At 46.0% G+C, this 24199-nt stretch overlaps 2 protein-coding genes and 2 long non-coding RNA genes across 7 annotated transcripts; 3 read left to right on the top strand and 1 right to left on the bottom strand.

Annotated features, from left to right (window-relative positions):
• The first annotated feature begins 303 nt into the window (after positions 1-303).
• LOC123140097 (uncharacterized) lies at positions 304-5376 on the top strand. 2 transcript variants are annotated; one of them, XR_006469786.1, is made up of 8 exons: positions 304-833; positions 1574-1620; positions 2512-2574; positions 2952-3094; positions 3658-3849; positions 4064-4154; positions 4283-4440; positions 4585-5376. It is a non-coding gene; the product is annotated as an uncharacterized lncRNA (long non-coding RNA). The 2 variants fall into 2 exon arrangements; XR_006469787.1 differs by lacking the exon at positions 4064-4154 and having other exon boundaries at positions 3658-3803.
• Positions 5377-5581: 205 nt separating this feature from the next.
• Positions 5582-8290, bottom strand: LOC123140088 (uncharacterized). 3 transcript variants are annotated; one of them, XR_006469781.1, is made up of 3 exons: positions 7784-8248; positions 7484-7709; positions 5582-7402 (listed from the first exon to the last, which is right to left on the bottom strand). It is a non-coding gene; the product is annotated as an uncharacterized lncRNA (long non-coding RNA). The 3 variants fall into 3 exon arrangements; XR_006469779.1 differs by lacking the exon at positions 7484-7709 and having other exon boundaries at positions 7784-8290; XR_006469780.1 differs by lacking the exon at positions 7784-8248 and having other exon boundaries at positions 7484-7777.
• Positions 8291-8650: 360 nt separating this feature from the next.
• Positions 8651-10550, top strand: LOC123096179 (uncharacterized). The gene is made up of 2 exons (XM_044517826.1): positions 8651-9627; positions 10176-10550. Exons 1-2 carry the CDS (start codon positions 9214-9216, stop codon positions 10392-10394), a joined length of 633 nt encoding a protein of 210 aa, XP_044373761.1. The 5' UTR covers positions 8651-9213; the 3' UTR covers positions 10395-10550.
• A 7100-nt stretch (positions 10551-17650) lies between these two features.
• LOC123080099 (bisdemethoxycurcumin synthase) lies at positions 17651-20264 on the top strand. The gene is made up of 4 exons (XM_044502981.1): positions 17651-17713; positions 18698-18740; positions 18874-19077; positions 19186-20264. Exons 1-4 carry the CDS (start codon positions 17651-17653, stop codon positions 20178-20180), a joined length of 1305 nt encoding a protein of 434 aa, XP_044358916.1. The 3' UTR covers positions 20181-20264.
• Positions 20265-24199: the final 3935 nt, after the last annotated feature.

Genomic DNA, 24199 nt, shown 5'->3' with positions numbered 1-24199 from the left:
AATGCCAGTCATCCTCCAGCCTCTCCAGCGATTTGGGCTTCCTGGTCGTTGGATCTGGCGGCTTGATGGGATCTGGGCCGTTGGATCCTGCCCTGGGAAGACCTCGCTCGTCGGATCAAGGAGGAGCTCCTGTAGCAATGAACAGGTTCACCCCGTTCGTGCCACCGCTCGTAATTCCGACGCCCCCGGGGGGCATTTTCGTCATTTCACACACATGGGTATAAAAGCGGCGGCTCATGTGGAGATAACCCTAGCCGCCTCGCTCCCGCACTCGCGTGTCCTCCCCCCACCAGCATCTCCCTCTCCTCCTTCCCCGCCGCCGCTCGGCCTCCTCCTTCCACCCCTCCGGCCGGCTCCTCTCCCGCTCGCGCCGCCTCCTCCTCCCCACCAGCGCCTCCCTCTCCTCCTCCCCCCTGCGCGCGAGAAGGAGAAACACCACCCACCCCCCGGAGCGCGAGGAGGACGACGCCGACGTCGAGATCGCGGGCATCGAGCCCGAGATCCTGCGCCTCTCCTCCAGCTTCCTCCACCTCCGCGTCTTCCGGGGCCACGACGCGCAGCCGACCGGGACAGGGCCGCGGGCGAGGGGGGGAGGCCCCGCCCCCCCTCGATCTAGACGGGGTCGTGGCCTGCCTCCACCACCGCCAGCCCGCCGCCGCGACGCGCCTTGCCGGCCGACGCCTCCGCTGTCCCGCCGCTAATACAGGAGCCCAGCAGCGCCTCCCTCCCTGGAGGAGCCGCTCCCACCCAGCAGCGCATCCCTCCCTGGAGCAGCCGCTCCTGCCTAGCAACGCCGCCGCCCGAAGCTGCGCCGGCGACCCGTCCAGAGGCAGGTAGCGACCACTCCTCCCTCCTTCCTCCCTCCCCTCTCTTTCCTCACCCTCTCCCTCCTCCCTCTTCCATCCTCTGTTTCTTCAAGTTTTTTTCCTGATTACTTGTTGTAGACTTGATATTGTGAGAATATAATGATGATTATTTCTTGATGAGTCATGCTGCATGATTTCCATTGAAGTATTTCTGTTTATTGTTCTCATGTTGCCAACTCCATATATTTCTAGGTTATTACCTGTCTTTTTTGGTAATATATACTGCAAGTTCATACATATTGCAAGGTCATACGTATTTCAAGTCTATATATACTGCAAGGTCATGTGTATTTCAACTCCACATATATTGCAAGTCTGCAACCTGCATTTTAGAAAACAACATGCAAGGTTGCCTGCATATATTTGTGTTGCATACTCCTGTTAGTGTTCATGTCTATCATTGGTTACACTAGGTTCTGGGATGGTACAGTACAGTGTTTTCAGGTAGTGGGGATTGCTAGGAGCATGTCCTTCTCTTGGGACATTGATAACCATCTCTGTAGTTTCTGAGTAATATGGTAGCCATCTCAGTACTTTGGATGGAGTAGTTTGTAAAAATTGGGTTTAATCTCCTGTGACAATTAATACAGTTTCATAATGTTAGCTAATTTTTGCTTCATTCCTTAAGGCATTATTAGTTTCTTCTTGTTACTCCTTGTATTGATGAGAGAGAAAATGATGGATGATGAATATTGGTACTACTACAGGTACACACACAGTTGTTCTACAGATTGATGCTACGGCTGTACTGCAGGTACACACACATTCAGTTAACTCTAGTTGTTGTATAGATTGATGCTACTGCTGTACTCCAGATTGATTACTGAATCTTGAGATTGATCATTATACTGCTTATGTTACATTGGGAAATTTGGCATTTCTGAATTTAGTCAGCACTTATTGCAAAATGTTCACCACAGAATAATCCAATTTATGTACTGCTTATGTTACATCTGGAAACCAAGAATGTGGTGGGTTAAATTTTTCAAAGCCAAAATTACTCCTATGGGATTATAAATTAAGGAACTACTTCTATGGATAGTGCAAAGGAGACTATTTGGATAATTATTTCCAATCATTTAGGACAAAATACTCCTAGCTGTAGTCCCTAGAATATTCAGTCAGAAGATGCTCAAATGTAGATGGTGTTGAGCATGCATGATTGTTTCCTGGGTCAAATTTAGATGGTGTTTGCCAATAGAGAGGGAGACGTGTATTTTTTGAATGAAAAAAGTGATGTGTTGATCTGCTGCTGCTATTGTAATTCAGTTGATTTGCTGCTATTGTAATTCAGATCATCATCTGCTGCTATTTCTCCTGCTCCTATCACTATTGATCTGCTACTATTTTTTGGAACGTAGACGCTAGAGGAGTCCGACTTTAAATTAAAGCCACTAGGCAACATCCACACAAAGTTTAAAACATACAAACCAAACAAAGGTAAAACATCGGGCCTCTCATCTCGGCAAAGTCTGAGTTTCTTATGCATGTGCATAATGGTATAATTATGGCGGTTCTTTGGATTTTTATGTATTCTGGAGTATACTTACATTAACAGGTTTGAGAGTGCATAAACTAGGAATTTTTCATACTGGTGATTAATTGGTTTAGAATAGAGCTGACCAGAAGTCTGTTTGTACTGTAGTTCAATGAGGAAGCGCGGACACTTCTTTTAAAGAAATACAAGACTATCATTCACCCAGGAGAGGTAATAATTTGTCCTCTAAACTTCCTCAGTTACAACTGTAGACTCCCCCGTTTGGAAACAAGTGATGCTGTTTTATTTCATTGCTTATTTCCAAATGGAGGTAATAGTATCGAAGTTATCTTCCTTACATGTTGCTTACTCTATTTTTTTAATTTACCGTATCTTGATTATTCTCTTTCTCTTAATTTACACTGGGTACTTCATTTTTGAAACTTATTGTTATCTGATCTGTGTCTTTCTGTTCTCTAAGATGGTGTTTGCGTTCTTGTGTTTTAGCTTGCATGCCTAGCAGTTTACTTCTCGCGCCGCTTTGATTTATGAGTTGAAGTCAATAGTTGATGTATTCTGACTTCTTTGATTGTTTATTGTGTATCTAGGTTAATCGAATTAGGGAGATGACGCTGTCCCCATGGACAAGGTTAGTTGCTCCGATCTGGACAAGCAACAGCTGCTGCTGCCGCTGCAGGTGGACGAGGCACGAGCCCTCATGGCTCCTCCCTCCTCCTACCCCTTTGACGTGGTGGGCTCCACCCCCTATTCCTACCCCCTGCACATCTATCTTATCTAGCCAATTTGATTGCAATTTAGTAGAATTGTCTGAGCTGTGGAGGTTAGTGTTTGTCAGGCATGCATAGCTTAGGTTGATAGGACTGATTATTGAGTTAACTGGTGCTGGTTCCATTGTATCTGTATCACCTTGATGTAGTTGTCTAATTCAGGAAAGGGAGATAATTCAGTCCCTTTTGACATATAAAGGAAGCTAATTCAGTCCTTTTTCATATAAGGAATGCTAATTCAGTCCGTTCCTGTATTGGTTATCTTATCTGCATTGGCACTCAGACCGACATCATACATGATGTAGGAGTTGTTGCAGCCTGTAGTAGTATATGCTTTCGAAATAAAAATGCCTCTTTTTTTTGGATTGGAAATATGTTATCAACATTTCAAATAAGTGTGTAGTACCACTCACTTGTTCCTAATAAATATGCAAGCTTTTTATCCTCTGTTTTTCTTCCCAGCGAAACTCTTTGAACAGGGCACTCTTGGTTAAGTCTGATTCTTTTAGTTCATAAATATGTACAGGGATGAGGCGGCAATAGTTGCATTCTCTTTATATGAACGTGAAGACCTAGAAGGTCGTCTCCTCGAAAGGGATGCTTCATTTACAAGAGCAGCTCTCCCCAACAACACTGTTGTGATGTACTGAAGCCTCCCATTCCACACGCTCGGTACTTGCACCACAACGTCACTTCTATGAGTTGTGGCCTAGGTTAGGTCGATCCTTAATCTCTGTTCCAAATTTTTGAGGTTGTTCTGCTCTCGGGGTTTCTACCTTCTTATGTAGTCATGTCGTCAGTTAGCATGATGACCTATCGAGAACTTGCTCGCTCTGCGGTTATTCTAGCCATGTCGTCAGTTAGATCTATCATTCCAATTGCTGTTTCATTCCTTTAAAATGCTTTGTCTAACTATTATGTGCTTATGGCAGGGGATCTCAGACATTTAAAATGCTTGGTTTATGGGATCTTTATATCGGTGGGGGTGTATCATCCATCATTGTTTGTTTTAGATTTAATCTGGTACAAAGCAACCATCTTTTCCTCTTTTATAAGCTAAAAATGGTGGTTGTGAGACAAATTATTCTATAAGACGCCTGTGAAGAATTCTGATCAACTCTATAGTTACAATATGCAATGTATTTTTTTAGGAAAGCCTTCACATTCCATTGTCGAACATTGGCATGAGAGAGGGATTTGACGGCTATAGTGGAAAAGAATTAGGATAAACACCAGACAATCAGCATGGAAGATGTGTTTATGAACGACATATGGAGTGAACATAATGGCGATATTCGAGCCTTTCACTGTTGAGTTCTTTCTTCCCCAGTCTTTGTGTTGATTGCCTTCTTTTGGATTTGTTTCATACCAGCAACATGCCAGCATCTATGTCTTGTATATGTCATGTGTTTTGTGAAATTGGATAGTGGAGTCATTGTACTTTTATGTTTAGGATTGCAAGAGCAAAGATGGACTCACTGGCCACTGCGTCATGACCGAAGAACTGATTGAAGGAACATTTCTTCATGGTATATAGCAGCTAATTGTTTAGTCTGTTTACTATGCTACCCAGTATAAGGATGACACCATATAGTAAATAGTCGATATGAATTGTGACAGATTCTGTTCCTGCAGGAACTTAGATACCTAGATAGGAGTATGCATATATCATATTAGTTATATTATTGTTACTTCCTTGGTCGTAGGAACACATTCATCCAATTAGGCATCTGAAAATGCTTGACTCATAGTGCAGTTCTCCTAAATTTAGGTGAACAATCTTGAAAAATATTTTACTCTTTCATTCACATTTTAGATGGCAGATCATGCTAACAATCAGTCCATGTGATGATCCATTAATCATTTTGTTGAAAGAGCATTTTCTAAATAAACTGTTCTGTAGTTAGAAGATACATGTGCCTCAATACCATGATGAATCAATTCCACCAGTTTGATCTGTTCTGAATCTGAATGTGTTCGAAAACTACACGTCCTTTCTATTGTCTTACTTTAATAACATCATGTGTTTGAGAGTCAAATATAAAATACATTTTATTCATGTTTAAGTTATACTAGCAAAAATGCCCGTGCGTTGCAACGGGAGAAAAAAAAACTCTCTCTAATCCAATAAAGCCATGGTTCATATTTCAATTAAGGTGCATCACCACAGATCACCCAGGGCTGATGCTTGGATTATATCCAAGGCCCATCTCATGCCATGATTTATCAAGGGGCTTAGTATTGCCAAAGAATGCCATCAGCCCTGATGGTACAACAGATGTTGGATCACGGAATCCCCCATCCTCATTCTGCCATGAGAATATTGAGGCATTCCTATAAGCATGTGATCTGTAAAATTTCCCTATCAACTAATAATATGAGAAAAAAGCAATATGTAAAATGCAACTAAATCAATAAGACATATGATTAAATGACATGAAAGAGGTTACTGGAACCATGTGCTCTTGTGAAGTGAATTCTTCAAATCTTTCCCTAATAATAAAGCAAATAGTATTTCTGGTCGTCCGTCAGAAAAATTGCCCCCAAAGTTCGCACTAATTACCCACTATGCCACCGGTAAGTGAGAAAAAACTGTTCACTGCGGCTGCATCCGCCTCGCGTCTGGTTCATATAGGATGCCACACTCTAATATAAAACAAGCATATGTCCTACCCGGGTGGTTGGAGCTTGTGTCCTTCCTTCTTTTTTTTCTTCCTTTCCTTTTTGGCTGCACAACGTGACCGTTCTTTCTTTCCTTTTTGGCTGCTCGACCCAACATGCTTTTTCTCTTTGTTCAATTTCTTTTTTCAAATTCAAATATTTTAAAAATAGTGGTATCTCTCAAATCCTAACTTCAAATCTAACATGTTTTATATGAAAATTTCTCAGAAAAATGTGTAGATTTTAAATATGCTATTATCTTCCAGGTTAATCATTTTTAAAATTATGTTTAGGATGCATCATTGTTTGATGCTCACGAAAGTTATTACAGATGAAATATAATATTCCAAATGTTAGTCACCATAAAAATGATTCCATTTCCATCTCAAAAAAATGATTCCATTTAAAAAATATTCTAACAAATTAGGAAAAAAATCCTTCTCAAATTAAATATATATTCATGTTTTTCTGAACAACAAAAATAAAAATGATTGAAAAACTCTTTCATCGAAGAGCTGAAATGGGTCATGACAAACATGTCTACGATACGTCCAAATTCCATAGTCCAAAAAGAAATACTTAATGTAGCTTTATTTCTGACGTTTGAAAAAAATGAATTAAATAAGTGTTACATAATTACATTGAAGATTGTGATATGTTTTTTTGTCCCGTTGCAACGCACGGGCCCTTTTGCAATAGTATTTTATTTTTGGAGACTCATTCATGTTTAATTTATTGACAGAAACCAAACCCTTTTAAAAATTGCATCACTCGTAAATGCAATAGTTAGATGGCAGGACCGAGAAGTCGCCGCGTCTTGGATTCACCAGCGTCTGTGTGCACCGCGCCTTCTCATTTTATTCCAACGAATGGAGTGATTTTGTGTGCACTCAGCCTGCTGAACAACATAACCACCAGATAGTTTAATTATTGCTCATTGTCACAGCTGAAAATTTGTCATATTCCCAACCCCACTCTGTTTCGAACAAGTCTCTCTCTCTCCCTATCCAGTCACTTCTATTTTCTAACTAATTTTCATTTTATCTGCCTTAAAATAGTGTGAAAAGCCCAGCAAATTCATTCAATCTCCAATCCTCCCTGACCTGGATCAAGCCCAAGGCGAGAACTTTCCTCTCGCCTCTCGGCATCAATGCAATTAGATTTCATTGCTGCATGCCTATGGCTCAAACCCAAGAATAGCCATGCATCCAAAATGAAGAATAACCATGAAATCAACAATGCAACACACTCATCAGCAAATTCATTTAGAAGGACTGGTTCCATGCCCTTCATTCAGAATTCGCAAACACCAAGATTCAGATCAGGGTTCATAAGGTTCACAGCTTCAGATAGACATCACTTAGCTAGCAAAGTAGTAGAAACTAACAACAGAAGAAAAAGCAAACTAAATTGATGGATGGACGATCATGGCTGGCTATCAATTTTCCTTATGCTATAGCATCCAACCCATGAGTGGCTTTAACATCCTAATATATGTGATATACTGAACCGTGAAGAAATTATAAATGTATGATCAATGAGGATGACTTGCATAATGTGTGGCAAGAAAGGTTTTGTGCTACGGAGAGAGGTGGAACTGCATCATGGACCTGCAATTGAAAAGCACGTTGTATCAAGTAACAACTCTTAACCAAAACTGGAAATAAATACATTATAAATACAATCTGTACCAGGCCTCGCAATGTCATAATCATCGTTTAAACAGCACACACATTGTCTGTACAAAAAAGAGCTAGAACAAAAATTAATATCTGAAACAAAAGTCAAAACCAGAACCTTTGTATGGAAGGCAATGAATAATTTATAAAGCAAGATCTAGCAGGCAATCTAGCTATACACGTACAGAGTTTAACATCAAGTGGTTCAGTTAGGAAGATCTAGCCAGCAATCTAGTCCCTGCACGTGAACTGGGAAGAAGATAAAAACGAAAAAGAAGGAGTGTCAATCTTTACATGAAAATATCAACCAACCTCAGATCCCGGCCAGCCCCAGCAAGCCTTCGCCGGGAACGCACACGGGCCCCGCCGCTCGGTCCCCAGCCCGCACGGCCGCGCAGGAACTCCCGCACCGGCGGCAGCCCCGAGGGGCCTCCAAGCCGATGCGCGATCCACGGAGGAGGGGCTGGCCCCGAGGAGCGGGGACCCGGCGAGTCCGTCCGCCGGTCAGGAGCTGGGCGACGCCCTTCATTATGGCCGCCGTTTGGGGAGGGAAACGATCATCAGCCACGGTGAGCGGGACGGGCGCGGCGGCGGGATTCGGACAGAGGAGCATGGATACGGGGGACGTCGGCGCAGGCGCGGCGGCGGCGGGCGGCGCACGGTGGGGCGGGGCAGGAGGTGGCGGCGGGATGGATGTCGAGATGGGATCGAGGAGGCAAGGTCGCGCGGGACTGCGGGTGGCTGCGCTATTCTTTTTTATTTTGTCTCCTTCCTACTGGTTAATTTCTCAGAAACGCGGGGACTTTTTCGCAAAACTGCCACGACGGACGACCGGAAGCAATAGCTGGTTTATTAATAGGTAAAGAGGTAAAGATAAAGATTTTGTACTTCGGTGAGGACCGCTTTTCTCACCTTTTCCTTTCTAATGTTCGCTTTAATTTTCAGTGAACTGACCAGATGCAAGGTACAATGAACTGAAAGAAGAAGGGCATTTTCATCAAATGAACATTTATTGGTTTGTCCGTTGACGGTTGCCTGAAGGAGGACCAAGACGGCGAGTTAAGATGGGTTGCCTCTGATTCGCCCTGTTGCGATTGGGGTGCCTCGCCTCCTTGACACCCTCCTTGAGACTCAACATGAGGCAAGGTGAGCTGCCGTTGGGTCTTAGGTTGAGAAGGTTTGTAAATGATTGAAGTGTTGTGTGTTGGATGACTGTACATTGTTTAACCCAGGAGATTGTAGCCACCACCAGATCCCCCCCTCCCCATGTCCTCGTGCTCCTTTTGTTGCGTGCGTCTGCTGCTGCCGTTGGCTGCTGCGCCGCTGCTGGTTGCCTTGCCTGCAGCTGCTCTGCTGTTCTGCTAGGCGCTGCTACTGATGTTTCCTGCTGCCGCTAGCTGCTGCTCCTCCTGTTGTTGCTGCTCCATGCACTACTGGCCCGTCGCTGCTACTGCTGAGTGCTGGCCATGGCCGAGCGGCTGTGTGTGCGCGCGCGCGCACACGCGTGCGTGCGTGCGTGTGTGTCATGTAACACCCATGTGCTGGAACATTTCATTCCCTTGTGAAATTAATCGTTTATGTGTATGAAACAAAAATGTTCAGTTTTAGTGTCCAGTTCACTGCCAATTCTCTTCCTGCTTTTGTCGTGACCATGCAAATCAATTATCATGTGGATCGACTATGGCTTGCTTACCTTGCATTGAGTTTATTTTGTTGTTTGTGATATAGTAAGCTCATCTATCATGGATTGTTACTTTGATTTTTTAGATGTAAACAGTTTCTCACACCTTCCTACTAACTTGACCATTACCTGCTTAATTACAACGTTTGGACCGGCACCTTCGCACCAAGGCGCACACTCAGCTCACCGCAAGTACACCTACGCCGCCGCCTCCCCGGGGGGCTGCAAGGTGAAGTGGACGGCCGAGGAGAAGCCGCACGGTGGGGCTGGGCTCTCAAGTGGGAGGCGGAGCTCGCCTCCCCCCAACAACGTTAGCTTTGATCACAAGTGGAAGTGGGAGCCCAAGTCCAAGCCCGGTGCCGCCAGCAAGGCCAAGACCAAGCTCGAGGAAGCCAACGAGGATGACAAGAATATGCCGGCGATGAAGTGCACGCACATCGAGGAGGTCCTCGCCGGCTGCAACGCCATCCGCAAGGTACTCAGTACAAATGATGAATTTTTTTGGGGGGGTTCCAGTAGATTTCCGACTGGTTACAGTAGTTTAAAGACTGTAGTGGAATTTCAATATAATGCCAAGTCAACTTACTCAAAGTTTGCATACTGCCAAGTTAATTTACTCCATTCTTAAATGAGTACTGCTAAGTTCCACAGATGCATGAGTAGATTTAAGAGAAAGATTGCAGTAGCTTAAAATGGAACTTCATTTCTGTTTTGTAATATTCAGTAGCTTAAAGATTGCGGTAGATTTTGACTTGGTGCAGTACTGAAACCTGCCTTGTTAGATTGTTAACTTGCATTTATACTTTCTTGATTGTGTTAATTTTTTGGAGTATTGTATCTCATGCTTAGTGCTGCACCAAGATTCAGTATTTTGAACTACTCCAGTATTGCTTGAACTACTCCAGGAGATCATCTTAATTCTGTAAATTCTATGGAGTAGTTTCAGTAGTTTTACAACAACAATACTCTTGCATGCATATCCTTTCGTAAAACAATTATTTTATCCTTGACTTTCCTCTACAGGATGATGACTATCTAATGGTGATTCCCTATTCCCACATTTTTTGCCCTCATGTTGCAAGCTCTAAAGCTGCCCCTGCAATTTACCATCACAAGACATGTCTGGGCAGCAAGTCTCCTGTGACGGTTACTTCTAATTCGTTGTTACAATTGTTTGATGGTTTGCTTGTTCCAACCTCGATATCATGGTTTGCTTGTTCCAACCTCGATATCTGCCTTTAGATTCCCGTTGTTGTCTTTGTAGTGGAAGGTACCACCTGGTGGTATGTTGTTATTTTCACTTTGTTCTGAACAAGGCATGTATAGATTTCAGATTTTAGTTCCTATCTCTCTGTCATAAAAACTAATGTATGGTCCTGTGTTTTATCTCTGGTTGTATGAAAGCAAAACATAATAGGACTGAAGATGAACATCAGGTTATAAAGCAAAACATATGATTCTGTCTTATAACCTGATGTTCATCTTCAGTTCCATTATGTTTTGCTTCTAACACAATTGGTTGTCTACACATGCTATTTCTGAGCTCTTACTGACAAATTATTACATGGTTTTGTCTAAACGTTCTGACCGGCACCCTCGCACCACGGCGCGAACCCGATCTAGTAACATAGCATCTCCATCCATGCCCTGGAGACGATTTGTATCACCTCCCCACCCCATCCTCCTCGCACATCCCGCAGCTTGTCTGCAAGATTCTTTGCCAACGATGATGAAGCAATGCTGTATGCATGTGCTGGTAGCACGTGCAAGATTCTGGTCAAAGATGATGTATGTGCTGGCAGCATCTCATGATAAAAAAAACCCGGCGGAGATGCTCCTGTGTTCTAGGTTGTGTTAGTTTACGAAAAAAATTGTATGAAAGGAACTGTTTAACTGTATGTGTTACTTGTAATGTTGTAGGCTCTTTGGCATCTCAACAACCATTTGTTTTATGGAATATTAATCACCATTATTTGGATATACGTCTTATCTATTGTACTAATAATATTTACTCCCTCCGTCACAGTTTAGAAGGCACAATTAAATTTACGTGCGTTTCCACAATAGACAAGGTTTAGGGCGCATTGCATTTATTTCTAGTAGCTAATTAGTACTCCGATATACTATTTCTATATGCATGTGTAGTGTGAATGCTATTTTTTAGCCCATATCACAACCAATAGATAACCACCTATGTAAAACATAGGGTTTGGGAAACTGACTCGACACCCTATAACGGGGTGTGGCTATCTCATTATATAGACGTACCAAGGGGTACAATACAAGGCCTATACAGGACTACATATATACAGTCTAACACCCTCCCTCAATCTTAACTGTAGCCTGAAGTACAAAGTAAGTTAAGATTGCGCCTACAGCCTACAAACTGTGGTTGTGGAAGAGGCTTCGTGAAGATGTCAGCAAGTTGATCTTTGGAGGAGATGAACTTGATACAAAGCAGTCTCTGTGCAACACGTTCCCGAACAAAGTGATAGTCAACCTCGATGTGTTTCGTCCTAGCATGAAACACCGGATTAGATGAAAGGTATGTAGCACCGATGTTATCACACCATAGAACTGGAGGATGACCTGGAGAGACTCTCAGCTCTCGCAACAAAGACTGTACCCATATGATCTCAGCGGTAGCATCAGCAATAGCTTTATACTCAGCTTCAGTATTGCTACGAGACATGGTGGCTTGCTTGCTTGCATTCCAGGCGACCAGGTTAGGACCAAAGAACACTGCATATCCCCCCGTGGATCGCAGATCATCAGGACTTCCAGCCCAATCCGCATCAGAGAAAGCCGAAAGTTCACAAGACGGTGCAGACTGAAGGAGCAGACCATACGAAGCAGTAGAAGAAATATATCGCAGGATGCGCTTAACTACCGAGAGATGAGTGGTACGAGGTGCATGCAGATACTGGCACACACGGTTGACTGCATAAGAGACATCAGGTCTGGTGATAGTGAGATATTGCAGACCACCAACAAGACTGCGATACTCAGTGGAGTCATCAGTGGAAAGAAGGTCTCCATCAAGGGCAGACAACCGATCAGTGGCAGACATCGGAGTGATAGCATGTTTGCATTTGAGCATCCCGGCACGGCCCAATAGATCCATGGAGTACTTTTTCTGACTCAAAGTCAACCTAGTAGAGGACCGTGACACCTCCAATCCAAGAAAATAATGCAGAGCACCCAAATCCTTGACAGCAAATTCCTCACCTAATGCAGACACAAGGCGATCGGCAGCAGCATTGGAGGAACTGACAAGGATGCTATCATCAACATACACCAAGAGATACATCGTCACCTCAGGGCGCTGAAGGAGAAACAGTGACGTGTCAGCAGTTGAGGGAATAAACCCAAGAGCCCGGAGAGCAGAACCAAGACGAGCATGCCATGCACGAGGCGCCTGTTTAAGTCCATACAACGCCTTGACCAGACGACAGAGATGATGCGGACACGTAGGATCAACAAAACCGGGTGGTTGACGCATATAAACCTCTTCCTCAAGAATTCCATGGAGGAAAGCATTCTGCACATCAAGCTGACGAAGCGACCAACCATGAGTAACGGCAAGAGACAACAGTATACGAATAGTAGTAGGCTTGATAACTGGACTGAATGTGTCTTCATAATCAAGACCGTACCTCTGCTTGAAACCCTTGGCAACCAGTCGTGCCTTGTAGCGCTCAATAGAACCATCTGCATGTCGTTTGACCTTAAACACCCACTTGGAGTCAATGATGTTGACGCCAGAGACCGGAGGAACAAGCTGCCAAGTACCATTTTTCAGCAAGGCCTGAAATTCCTGCTCCATCGCAGCACGCCAGTGAGGAATACCCAGTGCAGCCTGAAAAGGACGCGGCTCTGCCGTGGGATCCGCAGCAGCATGAGCCACACATGCAGCAAGCCACGCCAACGTCCCGTCTTTGCGTTCCTTAGGGCAAAAAACACCAGACCGGCTGCGCGTGTGTGGTCGATGATGAACCACAGCGGGCGGTGCTGGAACCACGGGGCTTGCCACAGGCGACGAAGGCATCGTGGCCGAGACGGGGCTGGAGGAGCCAGAGTCAGCAGACTCAACACCGGGCGACGTTGCCAGGACGGGGCTGCCAACCCTAGGCGACGACGTAGCCGAGGCGGGGCTGGCCGGCGCAGCTTCCGTGGCTGCTGGGCCGCCTACTGATGGGCCACCTGCCACTGGGCCCGGCGAGGGCAGCGCCTGTGGCCTGGCGGGCGAGCCAGGCGAGCCGGGTGATGGGCCGGGCAACCCGGTCGACGTGGCGGGCGACCCGGGCGCTGGGGCGGGCGACCCGGGCGCTGGGGCGGGCGACCCGGGTGCTGGAGCGGGCGAGCCGGCCAACGGGGCGGCCGAGGCGGGTGCAGTCGCGGGCACTGCCGACGCCCGCGGGGCGGCTGTGGACGTGTCGGGCCGACGGGCATGACCCGCCATGCATGGGCCATGCATCGAATCAACGGGGCCATCATGCGTGTCGTCCATAACCTCATCATCTAGGAGTTCAAGGCGGGCACCGCGTCCAATACCTGCAGCATGGTTAGGAAGCAACACAGGAGAATTTGCAACATCCACAAATTGGTTAGGTGAAGGTGTAGTGGAGTGCATAGGTGGTAAACTAGAGGTAGAGTGGTTCGGAAGAGCACGAAACAGGAACACATTCTCATCAAACACGACGTCACGAGAAATGTAGACACGATTGGTGGGAACATGAAGACACTTGTACCCTTTGTGAAGAGAACTGTACCCCAGGAAAACACACTTCTTAGACCGAAACTCTAATTTGCGCTTGTTGTAAGGCCGCAAGTGCGACCAACATGCGCACCCAAACACTTTGAGAAACGTGTAGTCTGGAATATCATCGAGCAAGAGTTCAAGAGGGGTTTTCATTTTCAGCAGTCGTGAGGAAAGCCTATTTATCAAGAAATGGGCGGTGGAGAAGGCATCACTCCAGAACCGAAACGGGACGGAGGCATGAGCTAGTAAAGTAAGTTCAGTCTCTACAAGATGACGATGCTTACGTTCAGCGGTGCCGTTTTGCTGATGTGTATGAGGACAAGACACACGATGCGAAATCCCAAGCTTATTAAAAAACGAGTTGAGGTTGTGATATTCACCCCCCAATCGGATTGAACATGAATAATCTTGTGCTTAAGGAGACGCTCAACGTGTGCTTGGAACTGAATGAAAACATTAAACATGTCAGATTTACGCTTGATAAGATATAGCCAAGTAAACCGACTGTAAGCATCAATGAAACTGACATAGTAATTGTGACCACTAACAGATGTTTGGGCATGACCCCATACATCAGAAAACACAAGCTCAAGAGGATGTTTCACAACACGACTAGACTCTGAAAAAGGTAGTTGGTGACTCTTGCCCTGCTGACAGGCATCACAAATAGTTTTAGCACTCTTATTGGACACAACTAGTAGTTCATGGCGATGCAGCACATGACTAACTATAGAAGCAGCAGGATGTCCAAGGCGCGCATGCCAGTGCGTAGGCGACACACGAACACCACTGAACACCTGAGGAGAAGACGGCGTAGGAGATGTAGACGGTGTGTCAAGTGCATATAAGCCATGGCGAAGACGACTACTAAGCAGAACGGCCCTCGTGTCCCGATCCTTGATAAAGAAACGAAAAGGGTAAAACTCAGCAAGGACATTCATGAGTAAGTTGAGGAATAGACAACAAACTACGCGTAGCAGAGGGAACTCGAAGGACATTAGAAAGATGCAGTTTGCGAAAATTGTGTGCAAGAAGTGATGCCTGACCAACATGGGAGATGCGCATACCTGCTCCATTGGCGGTGTGCACCTAATCATGTCCACGGTACGGTTCCTGAACGGAGAGCTTGCCCATCTCGCTGGTGAGGTGATTCGTCGCTCCTGTATCCATGTACCATGCCGGATCAAGGGAGTATGACTGGGTGCCCCCGTGCTCGTGCCCTGTCACCGCAGCTGCAGCCTGCTTATCATTCCCTTTTCCATTGTTGCCAAGGCCAAGGAAGTCTTGCTTGTAGCGTCTGTGCCAGCGAGAGGCGAGGTGACGATCTATGCCACAAAGCTGACAAGCCCGAGGAGCGCCACAACTGGAACAGCAAGCAACTGGGCGACTCCCTCCCGTGATGGTCGGCGCGTTGCCCCTCGAGGCATGCGACGGGGAAGCCGGTGGTTTGCCACCTGATGGGGCCGGCTTCTGAGGTTTGCCGCGTGTGGCGGCGTTGGCGGAGACGAAGCGGGGGAAACACGGCGCGCCTTGATGGGCTGCTCACGCCCAAGGAGGCGCGCATAGAGCTCACGACGCGGGAGTGTATCATCTCGACCATGGACGTTCTCAATGAGATTATCATAATCATCATCGAGCCCGTTAAGCACAAAGGTGGTGAAGTCCGCGTCCAGAAGTGGCTGACCAACAGAGGCCAGGGTGTCAGCGAGGCTCGTCATCTTGTTGAAGTACTCCGTGATGTTGAGATCGCCAAGTTTGGTCTCACCCAGCTCGGTGCGTATAAAGTGCGCACGCGCCTGAGACTGAGAGGCGAAACTGGTGTGGAGGGCCGCCCACGCCTCCCTGGACGTAGCGGCGATGATGACCATCGACGAAACACTCGGCGTAAGCGAGGACTGGATGGCAGAGAGAATGGCCTGATCCTGCGCCACCCACGTGTGATATGCCGGATGGTGAGGAGGTGGGCACGGGATGGACCCATCAACGTAGCCCTCCAAGTAGCGGCTGCGGAGGAGAGGCAAGACCTGCGCACGCCATGACAGGTAGTTGTCCGGCCCGAGCTTCACTGGAAGCAGGTGCGAGAAATAAAACGGCGGCGGCGCCGCGGTTTGAGCAGTGTACGCCTGCGCTAGTGATGCATAGGGATCCATGGACGGAGCCATCTCTGGACGAGGGATCATCGCGTAGGGGTAGTCGGGCGAGGGAGCAGCCAGGGCGCCCGGCGCTGCAGGAGGGCCGTAGAGGCCGGGCGCTGCAGTGGCCGAGTCATCGTGCCCGGGAGCTACGGGGGCACCATACGGCGAGGCAGCCGCGCCCCCATAGGACTGCTGCGGCTGCGCGGAGTAGTTGTGGTGCGGCGGCGGTGGCACCGCCGTGTAGGGGTGCGGCGGCGGCGCAGCAGGGGCCGATCCCGGCCAGGGGTGCGGCGGCGGCGCAGCGGGGGCCGATCCCGGCCAGAGAGACGACGGTGGCGGGGGGGCACCGTAGGCGTCGTACCACGGGTTGCTCGGCGGAGGAGGGCCGCCTGTAGCCGGCAGCGCCGCAGCGTCGGGCGGGGCGGCCAGATCTTCCCCGAAGCCCGGCGCCTGCGGAGAAGCGGGCGGCGGCAGGGTGGCGCCGTACGTCGCCGCGAGTGGCCGGGAGGCCAGGAAGGGCGACATTGGGGCTAGGGCCGGCGCGACAGCGGCGGTGGTCAAGATCGGCGCGGCGGCGGCGACGGCGGCGGGGGGAGGTGGTGTAGCGGAAGACATCGTAACCTAAACTGATACCATGTAAAACATAGGGTTTGGGAAACCGGCTCGACACCCTAAAACGGGGTGTGGCTATCTCATTATATAGACGTACCAAGGGGTACAATACAAGGCCTATACAGGACTACATATATACAGTCTAACAACCTAGGTCCCAGAGAATTTCCAAGCGCGCCTTCTAAACCGTGACGGAGGGAGTATCATCAAAACACTGGATCCCCCGGACTGGTATTGGATCCTCCCGAATTTCCATGGCTAGTAGCCTAGTACTGATGTGGACACTTAGGCATCTCAGCACTATCCATTGCATAGCCATGTGTAAATATCATCATCCTAAAATTGCTTTGAGGGCAAATTCCCAAGAAGTAGAACTAGTGTTTCACATGTGAGTAGTTACGAAATATTTGGCGTCTACTATTTGTGGCCGGTGGATCCATATGATGTAGCATCTCATGAGAAAAAAAAACTGATGGAGATACTCTATGCTCCTGGTTGCGTTATTTTACAAAATTGTTGTTTGTGTCCAAGGAACTTCTAGCTGTACATATCACTTGTAATGTAGGAGGATCCTTGGCATCTCGACAACTGTTTGATTTATGGATTCTCAACAACCAATGTTGGGATCTACGTCTTATATATAGTACTCTCTCCGTTCTAAATTACTTGTTGCAGGTATGGATGTATCTAGATATATTTTAGTTCTAAATACATCTATTTCTGTGACGGAACGGAGGGAGTAATATATATCGTAAAAAAACTGAATCCCTGTACTGGCATCAGATTCTCCCAAATTTCCATGGTTACAGTTGATCTCAGTAGTATTAATTACATAGCCATGTGTAAATGTCGTCATCGTAAAATTTCCATTAGGGCATAATCCCAACAAGTAGCACTAGTGTTTCACAAGGGAGTAGTTATAAAATAGTTGGCGTGTACTTGTATCTGGTGGATGCATGTACTGGTAGCATCTTATGAGAAAATAAATGATGGGGATGCTCTGTGCTCCTGGCATCTCAACAGTCAAACATGACAAAGTTATAATCCAGCAAGTGAATGTTTTTTCGTTGCAACATTGCTCTGGTGTTGAGCCTGTTACGAATCAGATGCCAGAAGAACACCCTGTGTTGTTTACAGCAAGAATCCAAAGCTAATTGAAATAAAGGTAAACATTAGAATCAACAAGGATGAGGCTATAAGATTTAGGAACTGCGAAAGTAGTTCCCCAGAACTAAGTCCAAATGGTCATGTGTGACCTGCAATTCAACTCTCTGCACAAAATACTGAAAGCTGTATCAAATATTATAATTACGACAGTCGATTGAATATATATGTAAACTGACTCTAAAAATCTTTGGTGTCTGTTTTCTAGAAAAAAAACGTGGTGCCGCTTTTTTCTTTGTTTTAAGAAAATCCCGGCCACTGGTATAGTGCTCAGACTCGGCTCGAGATTTATTAGAAAAAACAGATCTACGAACCGACTCTAATTAAAACTCAGATTTGTACTGGATGGTGGATGTATCTACATAAACTAGTACAAGTAGCACTAGTGTTTCACTTTCACATGGCAACGGTTACCAAGTATTCCCCCGCAAAAGAAAAAAAAACGGTTACCAAGTATTACTTGTGGCTGGTGGATGCCTGCGCTGGTAGCCTTTCTACTACGGAGATGCTTCGGCTCTGCTCTCCCGTCCCTATAAAGTACCAAGCCTTTGCATCTCGCGAGGCAAACAAGAGCAGCCTTCCCCGTCTGTTTTGCCGGTGGCACTCACTTCATATTGTCTAGGTATTTCCGGTTCCTTCTTGCCTGTTCTTTCTTACTTTCTATGTGCAGAGTTAACTCTTATTTTATTCATTAGTACATGTTGGAGCTGCTCCTCAGCTCCCTTTTTCTTCCTCTCAGCTATTTAACTTTTATTTTATTCATTACTATATGTGAGATTTAGAATTTATGTTTGGTATAGGAATAATTACGTTCATTACACGATCCCTTGGGCTCTAGGTGAATCATGATCTGAACATGCTATGCAAACAAGAGCAGCCTTCTCACTGTCCCCCTTCTGTCTTGCCGGTGGCTAGGTACGTATTTTTCTTTCTTTCTTTCTTTCTTTCTTTCTTTCTTTCTTCGTGCAGCGTTAACTCTTATTTAGTTTCATCAACAAAAAATAACTCTTATTTTGTTCTCTCTCTCTCTCTCACACACACACATTAGCTAAGCAGGCCTGTGACAGCTTGGCAAGAAATACCGTGCGCGAGATCCGGCATTTGAAGCGTGCGGACGGTCCTGCGGCAGTGCTGGCCATCGGGACAGCAAACCCGCCCAACCGATTGTCCCAGGAGGAGTACGTGGAGTACTACTTCCGCGTCACCAAAAGCCAACACCTCACGGACCTCAAACGCAAATTCAAGTTAATATGTAAGCCAAATCTGCGATGACAGGTCGATCGGCCTTGGCGCGTTTGTTTATCTTCTCTGTCAATATTTTTTTTTGCGGGAAAAAAAATTCTGTCAATCGTACGTGCAGGTGACAGGACTGCCACGGAGAAACGTTTCTTTCACCACACGCAGGAGCTGCTGGACGCCCACCCCCGCTTCTTCGACGGTGGACAGGACAGGCTGGAGATCGCCGCTGCCGTTGCCCCGGAGCTCGCCGCGTCCGCGGCCACCAAGGCCATAGCCAAGTGGGGCCGTCCAGCGACCGACATAACCCACCTCATCCTCAGCACCAACTCATGCGCCCTTTCCCCGGGCGTCGACCTCCGCCTCGCATCCCTGCTGGGCCTCGGATCCTCTGTGGTCCGCACACTGCTCCAGCTCACCGGATGCTCCGGCGGCTCCGCGTCGCTGCGCCTCGCCAAGGACATTGCCGAGAATAACTGTGGCGCCCGTGTCCTGGTGGCATGCGTCGAGCTCAGCGTTGCTGCCTTGCGGGGGCCAGAGGAGAACTACCCCCACACCCTCATTAGCCAGGCAATTTTCAGTGACGGCGCCGGCGCGGTAATCGTCGGCGCTGACGCGGTGCATCCACTGGAGCGCCCGCTCTTTGAGATGGTATCCGCATCACAGACCGTGATTCCGGACACAGATCGTGTTGCCGTTATAAAAACCGGGGAAGGCGGCATCTACCACCAATTGTTTATGCAGGAGCTTGCCCCTATAGCTACACACAACATCGAGAGGTGCATATCGGATGAGCTCAAGCAGCTTGGAATTGACGCCCAATGGAACGACCTCTTCTGGGCAGTGCATCCTGGCGTCACCGCACTCTTGGACAGCATCGACCTGGCTCTCATGTTGGACCCAGGGAAGTTGGCAGCAAGTCGGACCGTGCTGAGGGAGTACGGGAATATGCTCAGTGCCACAGTGATTTTTGTGCTTGATGAGCAGCGGCGCCGAATGGAGGAGGACGGAGAGGAAGGTGTTTGGGGTGTGATGCTGGGATTTGGACCGGGGTTCACAATTGAGACTATGGTGCTGCATGCGACCACAAATCTCAAGCAAAATCATGCTAGAATGTAGTGCATACTATTAGTTGTTATGTCAAACAATGAGAAGTTTGACCAAGTATGATTGTTCTAATGATATAATTGATTTTATGTGGTAGATGCTGATATATTTTTCTACACATATCTTCAAACTTTCATCGTTTGACTTATACAAAAACTAAAACTGTTTGTAAGCATCACTTTCACACTGACCAACAGGCCGTACTTTGGAACTGATTTGTTCTTAATGTGAAGAGGATCCATATAAACAAAGACACTATTCATGACAAGCTTTTTAGCCGTGAGTTTAATAGCCTATGGAAGGCTAATATAATCATCAAAATGTAGTCCGCTTTCTCATCTTTCTGTTCTAATATCAAGACAACAATAGTCAAAGTTGGGCGTGAAATGAAATTCTAGCAGAACCTGTTTCTAACGCGTAACGCATAGACGTGCGATGGGTTTGAGATCCGTGCGCATAAGTCCTGTTGTGTACTGCTTCTCTGTGTTTCTCTTCCACCAAAAATCTCAGCCAAGTTTGGTTCTAATACCTTTGATGGATCTTGTGGATCGGTGTAGGCTAGATTAGATCGGCAGTATACCCTCTCCTTGGCTCGATGAGCTCGAGCTGGTGGCCATGGTGGAGCTGTGGTGGCGGCGGTGAGTGAGTAGCGGTGGTGGCGGTGCTTTCCGTCACTGCTGCGAGCCCTAGATCGGTAGGGAGTGTTGGTGGGATCCTGGCAACGCGACGAACCTCGTGAAGCCCCCACCCTGTTTTTGTAGCGCAGTGCGAAAGGGGCCCGTCAACCATAGGTTAAGGTGATGTAATGGTTGCAAACTGACAACGTTAAGGTGACCATAGGTGTCAAGCCCGCGCCCATCCCATGCCGTCCTTCACTAGTAGAAAACAGGGCTTTGGTTGAGGCATGGGTAAGGGCATTAATCCCGGTTCACTCACGAACCGGGACCAAAGGGGGCATCGGCCTTTGGTCCCGGTTCGTGAGGCCAGGGCGCCGGCTGGGCCTCGGGGGCCATTGGTCCCGGTTCGTATGACCCCTTTGGTCCCGGTTCTTGACACGAACCGGGACCAATTAATGGTCCTCGCTCCTGGCCCACAACCTTTAGTCCCGGTTGGTGGCTGGAACCGAAACCAAAGGTTGTCCTTTAGTCCCGGTTTTAACCACAAACCGGGACTAAAGATAGGCCTATATATACCCCCGCCCCTGCCCGCGAGCAGAGCCACTGATCTATTTTTTGGCCAACTGTGGGAGAGCTTTTGTGGTGCTCTAGCTCACCTTCTATGCACATGAGGTGTTCGATGAAATGCCCGAGCCACACTTAAGCTGGCTCCTCTCGAAGCTCCTTGTCCAACCTCCATTTTTCTCAAAATTTGTCTAGGTTTGGCGGTATGTCCTGTCCCGTCCCCGTCCTCACCGTCGTCGATCGCCCGCGCCGATCTCATGGCCAGCACCACCGTGGTGAGCCTCTTGTTCTTATCTTCTTTCTAATAGAAAAAAAATTCTTACTTGTATGATTTAGATAGATACTTGTATAATTTTCTTACTTTTATTATTATTTGTTATATAGTGCGATGGTTTTGGTATCCGCCTCCATCGGCCCTCGTCCTGTCTATGATTCTGATGTGGTATATATTATCTTTTATAACTATTTGGTTCGTTTAGTGTTTATGACAATTATGCTGACCAACGTGACATAGATGTTTTTATCTAGGAGGTATGTGAACCGGAAATTCCAACCGACCCTGTTGTCGAGAGGTTAAATTTAGTTGAAAAAGAAAACAATTACTTGAAGAAAAGATTGAAAAGAATTGAGGAGGAGAATATGGCATTGGAGTTGCATGTTGCTGATGTCGTCGATGATCACAAGATCAAGATGGATGCAATGCACTTGAAGATTAGAAAGATTAGAAAATATGCCATCATACCGAGGCTTGGTATCATTATGCCATTGAATCAATTGTTACCTTAGTTGCAATTATGATCACATTTCTTGTTGCATTGAAATATTTTGCAACGTTTCAATGTATGGTTTAATTAGATGCTTTAGAGAGAGATATGTTGTTCAATGAGAACTAGTGTATGAACTTTATGTATTTATTTTTTCAGTAATAACATTTGATCATTACAGTACTTTGGTTTTAATGTGATGATGAACTTCTATTAATTTGGTCACTTCTCTATTCATGATGTTCTGTAATGGTTTTTGACATACTTAATTATATATAATGCACGCAGATGAACCGGTAATGGATGTACGGTAATAGACGCACCTCCGAGTACATTAAGGGCGTGCATAATTTTCTCGAAGTGGCTGAGGCAAACAAGCAAAATGGTTTTATGTGTTGTCCATGTCCTAGATGTGAGAATACCACTACAAGGATTCTGGTCTATTGCAACAAAATTTATTGCTATAGCTATCTTCTGTTGCAATAAAACGCAATATATTACCACAAAATTCTTACTCTGATTGAGTACCGATACTCTTCGTTGTGGATGTGAAGGGTTTTCGAGTCTGAGGACGAGCGTTCGAATCCCTGCCCAGGCGAGAGCCTCCATAGTTTTTTGGGTTACTGCGCGGTGGCATGCCACACTTGTCATTGCCCCTAGAGGTCACCGTGGATGCCACCCTAGTTTTTGCAAAAAACAACCTTGTTTTAAAATGCCAACAACTTGGCCATTTCAAATCCAAATTTAACAAATTAAATATGTATTCCTATCAAGAAAGTGTATTCAATCCATTTATAAACTTTTTCTATTATTTTGGTTAATCAAAATGGGTGCAATTAAAATATATTTTAATTACTCCTTAAAGCTTGCAAAAATCATAACTTAATATCTATAAATTTGAATAATATTTTTTCCCACTATTTTAGTTGTAACTAATGCAATGTCACACCGATTTTACAATATATTTTTTGGAATATTACCACAAATAGTTATTCTGTTGAAATACCTAGTCTCTTTTGAACAAAATGGCTGCCTGGCGCAACGGAATTCGTTTGTCGCAATATCGCTACCATATTGCAACGCCGATGCAGTTTGTTGTGATACTTAGCCCCTTTTTGCAGTAATATTTGTATCTAATGCAACGTCACGCCGATGTTGCAATATCTTTCTTAATATTGCCATGAATAGTTGTTATGTTGAAATACCTACTCTCTATTACAACAAAATGACTGCCCTCACGCAACAGAATTTGTTTGTTGCAATACCGCTACCATATTGCAATGCCAATACAGTTTGTTGCAATATGAGGCCTCTATTGCAACAAAGTTAGTATTTATCGCGACCAAACTAAGTTATGGCAATATGTGCGGCCTATTACCACAACCGGGGAATTTTTGGTAATATTGTGTTTTATTGCAACAAAACATAGTTGTAGCAATAAATTTTGTTGCAATAGACCGGAATCCTTGTAGTGATTGTTGGGTTATTATCCGATAGTATCCTTCACGTTCAAAATTCTTGTGAGTTATTCCCATGATACATAATGTCTTTGACAATTTGTATCCTCTGCTTTTGTCAACCATGCTCTACCTTTGAGCTTGTGTCGATTACCCTTGGAGTTTGTGGTATATGTTCCCAAGATGCACCTATGGGTTGAAGCCTTCTCTAATATGTGTGAACCCGAAAGTTTTCACGAGTCATACTCTTCTGGTGCTTCGCCAGAAAAAACTTTCAACAACTAATGTCATTTTTGGAAACGAGAAGTGAATGGAGGGTTATGCATTGAAGAAGTGGGAGTCGCCCTTAAACTTAGTGTTCATGCCCATGGACCCGATGTGGAACTTATCATGGAAGCTTCTTACAGAACATATAATCGGTTGGATAATACTTTCGGTGTCATTAAATTGGATCCCTTGCAGCTATGGTTTCAGCCATATTGATATTCCTTGATTCCTTTTCTCAGTCAAGTTAAAGTACTTGTCTTCTGCAGATCAATACACTTGTCAACCCTCTATCTCGCTCTACCTCAGAGTATTACCCTCTGGTATCTCGATAATATCATCGAACCACGTTGCTAATTATGAGC

This window comes from Triticum aestivum, chromosome 1B (genome assembly GCF_018294505.1).
Source record: "Triticum aestivum cultivar Chinese Spring chromosome 1B, IWGSC CS RefSeq v2.1, whole genome shotgun sequence".
Classification (NCBI taxonomy): Eukaryota; Viridiplantae; Streptophyta; class Magnoliopsida; order Poales; family Poaceae; genus Triticum; species Triticum aestivum.
The sequence above is the reverse complement of the archived record's forward strand: the minus strand, read 5'-3'. Positions and strand labels throughout refer to the sequence as shown.

Coding starts and splice junctions, on each gene's coding strand:
- LOC123096179 (XM_044517826.1), top strand. CDS start 9,214: ATGGATTGTTACTTTGATTTTTTAGATGTAAACAGTTTCTCACACCTT. Junction 9,628..10,175: donor GCTGCAACGCCATCCGCAAG/GTACTCAGTACA, acceptor TTTCCTCTACAG/GATGATGACTATCTAATGGT.
- LOC123080099 (XM_044502981.1), top strand. CDS start 17,651: ATGGGGATGCTCTGTGCTCCTGGCATCTCAACAGTCAAACATGACAAA. Junction 17,714..18,697: donor ACAAAGTTATAATCCAGCAA/GTGAATGTTTTT, acceptor TATGCAAACAAG/AGCAGCCTTCTCACTGTCCC. Junction 19,078..19,185: donor ACGCAAATTCAAGTTAATAT/GTAAGCCAAATC, acceptor TCGTACGTGCAG/GTGACAGGACTGCCACGGAG.